Below are 4,567 nucleotides of genomic sequence, written 5' to 3' on the forward strand. Positions count from 1 at the left end.
CTACTGTAGCTCAAACTGTTGAAAAAGGCTGGTTCTGATAGAAAGGTGTCAGAACGCACAGTGCATCGCAGTTTGTTGTGTATGGGGCTGTGTAGCCGCAGACCAGTCAGGGTGCCCATGTTGACCCCTGTCCACTGCCGAAAGCACCTACAATGGGCATGTGAGCATCAGAACTGGACAACAGAGCAATGGAAGAAGGTGGCCTGGTCTGATGAATCATGTTTTCTTTTACATCTTGTGGATGGCCGGGTGCGTGTGCGTCGCTTACCTGGGGAACACATGGCAGCAGGATGCACTATGGGAAGAAGGCATCAAAGTGTGATGCTTTGGGCGATGTTCTGCTAGGAACCTCAGGTCCTGCCATTCATGTGGATGTTATTTTGACACGTACCACTTGTTGCAGACTATGTACACTCTTTCATGGAAACGGTATTCCCTGATGGCAGTGGCCTCTTTCAGCAGGATAAAGCAAAAATGGTTCGGGAATGGTTTGAGGAAAACAACAATGAGTTCAAGGTGTTGACTTGGCCTCCAAATTCCCCAGATCTCAATCAAATCGAGCATCTGTGGGATGTGCTGGACAAACAAGTCCGATCCATGGAGGCCCCACTAGACAACTTACAGGACTTAAAGGATCTGCTTGCTAATTGTTGTTGCCAGATACCACAGGCCACCTTCAATAGTCTGGTGGTTGTTTTAGTGGCAAAAGGGGGACCTACACAATATTAGGCAGGTGGTCATAATGTTATGGCTGATCAGTGTATGCTGTAATGCAATCCATGGTATTTAATGACTATTGTGTTGTTTTTGCTATTTTGTTTTGTTGTTTAACTAAATTGACTCACTTGATGAGATTTCTCTCTGGGTTTTGGTTGCTTACCACTTCTACTAAACAATTACCTGGGGAAAACTTTGATGTGCTTTGACAAATACTACAAAGGATGGAAAAATACAAAGTACTTTTATCAAACCCTAGTAGAAAAACTTTTCACTTTCTCTCATTTATTTCCTCTCACTCCTGAGGGAAGCCAGAGCACAGGATTAGTGACAGATCAACATCCTAAAGCTTGCAGGATCTGAAAAATGTTGACAAACATGGGGGCTTAAACATGAGCTCTCTGGATTTCTCCATTCAGTGTACCACCCTGTTCCCAAAACCTACTTGTGTACATTATCAAAAAGGTATTTAGAGCTTTTCATGAATCACTACAACAATAATCCAAAACGCCCAGATGGTATTAGACAGAGGAAACCGTATGTTGTCAAGTCTTGTGCAACGTTCTATTAAATAGAAAAAGTTTAATATTTCTGATTAATTGTCAAATCATGACATTCTTTATCCACATGAGCAAGTTACTACAGCATATAAGCAAAATGATACTAGACTTTATTCTCTTTTTTTCCCAGTTTGTTCCCTTCAGAGATTATATGGACCGGACAGGCAACCATGTGTTAAGCATGGCTCGGCTCGCTAAAGACGTGCTAGCAGAGATTCCCGACCAGTTCATCTCTTACATGAAGAGCCGGGGGATCAAACCCAACCCGGCGCCACCTCCTTACACGCCGCCTGGACACACACACCACCACACGCAGATCTGAAGCCCTTCCCCTGGCTTTTCACTGAGGACTGACAGCATGCAGCAGCCACTCAGAGTTCAGAGGGAACTCTCTGACTCCTGTTTTGTGGGGCAAACAGGAGCTGACGCACCAGGAAATGGGTGTTGAATTTTGTGCCGTATCCTCCCAGTGACTATTGGAGCAGCATTTTGGGTTGTTTTTTTTCCAGTTTAGTCTGTAATATAATAATTTGTCTGGTTTCTCTTAAAAAGAGGCTGCAAACTTTCTGAGACTCATTGGTAACAGCCTTTTAATCAACACAGAGGCAGTGACTGTTTCACGTCTGATTTGACAGCAGGTTGGTTCAAAAAGGTCATGTTGTGGTTAAAACTTGTGCCTGTCTGTGGTTGTTTCTCTAAGTGTATCAGGACATGTGAACTTTGACCTAAGCCTTGCTCGTCAGACATTGGTGTGGCCTATTACAGTGATATTTTTTAGGCACCTTTTCCCTTCCGGAATTAGTTTTTATATTTGGGGATTATCTCCATATCTGCATCAATTATGATGGAGGAAAAACTACAGGTGTGTAGTTTACAATTTATTACGTTGAATATTAATCAGGCATTTCTTACCATAAGGTGTCACATCTTCTCTTCTTTATTAGGTAAATGTTTATAAGAGCATGTTGTATGAGAATTTAATTCCCCAATATATTTATTCTCGAATGTTATTCAGAGTGGCATGGACATGTAATAGATCTGTCAGAAACGTTATACATTTTGAAGTGGTCACCAATTATTTATAAGTGATTGCATATAAAAAGCACAAGACAACCTGTCTCTATACCAAGGACAAGACTATGACTTTGATACCAGGTTACTCATATTTAATCATTTTGAGTGCTGCTATTTATTGTTTCTAAAGAAAGGACCCAGTTTATTCATGCAAGTCAAATATCTTTGTATTGCATCTGCAATTGTCATTGTTTCATTAAGTAAGGATAAATTCCCATCGGAAAGAACAACATCAACCAATTTATCATCCCCTGCCCCTGTTTATTTTTATTTTTATAGTAGACAAAAAAGTTGTTTTGGTTGGTTGGTTTTGTAATGCAGTAACTACAAAATACCACATAAGTAAAAGACGGACCATGAAACAGGACAAATAAATAAAGAACACAAAATATAACCAAACATGTAATAAATACTATCATAGCTGGGCCACCAACCTTGCAAAATGGGCAACTGCTCCACATTACTATGTGGTAATTTGATTAATTGCCCCTTTTTGGTAATATATGCCACTAAAGCACAATATACACAGAAGGTAAGAAAATGAAAATATCACTCATTCAGCAAACATGGGGGAACTGTGACACTCCACTGTAGGAACACTGGTTGGTTTATGTAAAATGACTTGGGAAAACCACAGGGACACAGTGATTAATTAGGGCGTATATCTCATTTTTGCCCCAGGGCCCAATAGTGGGTTAATCCGGCTCTTATACTATTACAAACACACCACCTCTGCAACCCAGAGACTCCCATGTCAATGCAAATCCATAAGCCCCCAGTGGCCATGCATCAGCAGCCACATAACCTCTGTCACCACAGACTTCACACTGTGAGTGAGTACGATCACACAGTTCCTCCCTGGAGATTTACATTTAATACAGCCCAGTCCTTGCCACAGTGTGCTACAAGTCTCTGGTGGGAGACCGTTCACAAGTGGTCTCCAGAGTTATGGGATTAATTTCATTACATTCAGTACATAAGTAAATCTTTCATGTGTAAACACATTAACAATCTGTCTTTACCAAAGGGTAAAGAGGGATTCTTCTGTGCTAATCTTAGTTTTCTGTATCCTCCTACCATCTGTGACGTCAGTTTAGTGTGAAGAAACAGAAAGAAACTGGCTTCTACGTAGCAAATCTAATTTTACCGCATCAGTAACGGAGTTTATAATTTGAGATGCATCTTGGCACAATGATGCAACTACAATTCCTGACGGTCCTATGATGTGTTGCCTTACAAAAGTGCGATAATACTCTAAAAATGACAACATTTAAAAGGAATATGATCCATGTAAGGATGTTTTGATCAATGAGCACACGGGGGGAGAAGTAGGATTAGAACAGACACAAAGAGAAGAACGTTTTTCATAAAAGTGCAGAATATGTATCACTCGAAATACGTTTTGTCTCCCATCATGTCCATCATCTAACAAACCACACAGTAATTTTGCTCAAGCTGCAGACAATTTTTCCTTCGATTTGTTTTGTTTTCTAGTACAAAGCCTAAAGTAGAAAGGGTAATGATGTAGTTATAAATGGAACAGGACACCCTGCTCATGCAGTAGATGTAGAAAGGTTCAGATTGAGGGCAGCCATACACATGCTGCATAAAAAGGGATTTTCATTGGATGCAGATCCTTCATTTACCTAGTTTATTGATTTTTCTAGTCACGCTAGCAGTGGGGCTGTATGATGACAATGATGGACAGTCCAACACTGAAACTGAAATTTGGGTTCAGACTTGGGTTCAATTTCATTGTCCCCAGGGGATGTATCCTAATGACTTTGGTGATTCCCTGAAATCTATTTAGGACCAAAAATGAAACGACATTCCTATCAGCCTCAGCCTTTGGGTTAAGTGCCAATTAGTAATTGTTTGTTTGCATGTTAGCATGCTAACATGCGGAAGTAAAATGGTGAAAATTGGCTACCTGCTAAACATCAGCACAGTAGCATTATCATTGTAAGTATGTTAGCATGTTTATGTTAGCATTTAGCTCAAAACACAACTTTGTGCAGCCTCACAGAGCCTCTACCAGCTGCATCATGGACAGAAAGTGCTTCTAACTCCTACTTTTTGCAGTGTAACTCTGTCACTATGGTCATTGTTCTTATTGTAGTATAATTATTCCAGTTTCTCTCTGTTTTGTTTACTACCTTGTCGGCCACGCATTGTTGTAGAGTAATCAATTGCTAAAACAATGCTACAATGAGTAT

General features: G+C 40.4%; 1 protein-coding gene across 4 annotated transcripts in view; it reads left to right on the forward strand.

The window, feature by feature from the left end:
• Positions 1 to 4,235, forward strand: part of cpne5b (copine Vb) — a 122,568-nt gene extending 118,333 nt beyond the window's left edge. For all 4 annotated transcript variants that reach the window (XM_035661138.1, XM_035661141.1, XM_035661140.1 and 1 more), the window contains one exon: positions 1,408 to 4,235. In XM_035661138.1, coding sequence (XP_035517031.1) covers positions 1,408 to 1,599 — 192 coding nt within the window. In that variant the 3' untranslated portion in view covers positions 1,600 to 4,235. The remainder of the gene's footprint in view (positions 1 to 1,407) is intronic.
• Positions 4,236 to 4,567: the final 332 nt, after the last annotated feature.

This window comes from Morone saxatilis, unplaced genomic scaffold (assembly GCF_004916995.1).
Source record: "Morone saxatilis isolate NCDOM2014 unplaced genomic scaffold, NCSU_SB_2.0 Contig18, whole genome shotgun sequence".
Lineage (NCBI taxonomy): Eukaryota > Metazoa > Chordata > Actinopteri > Moronidae > Morone > Morone saxatilis.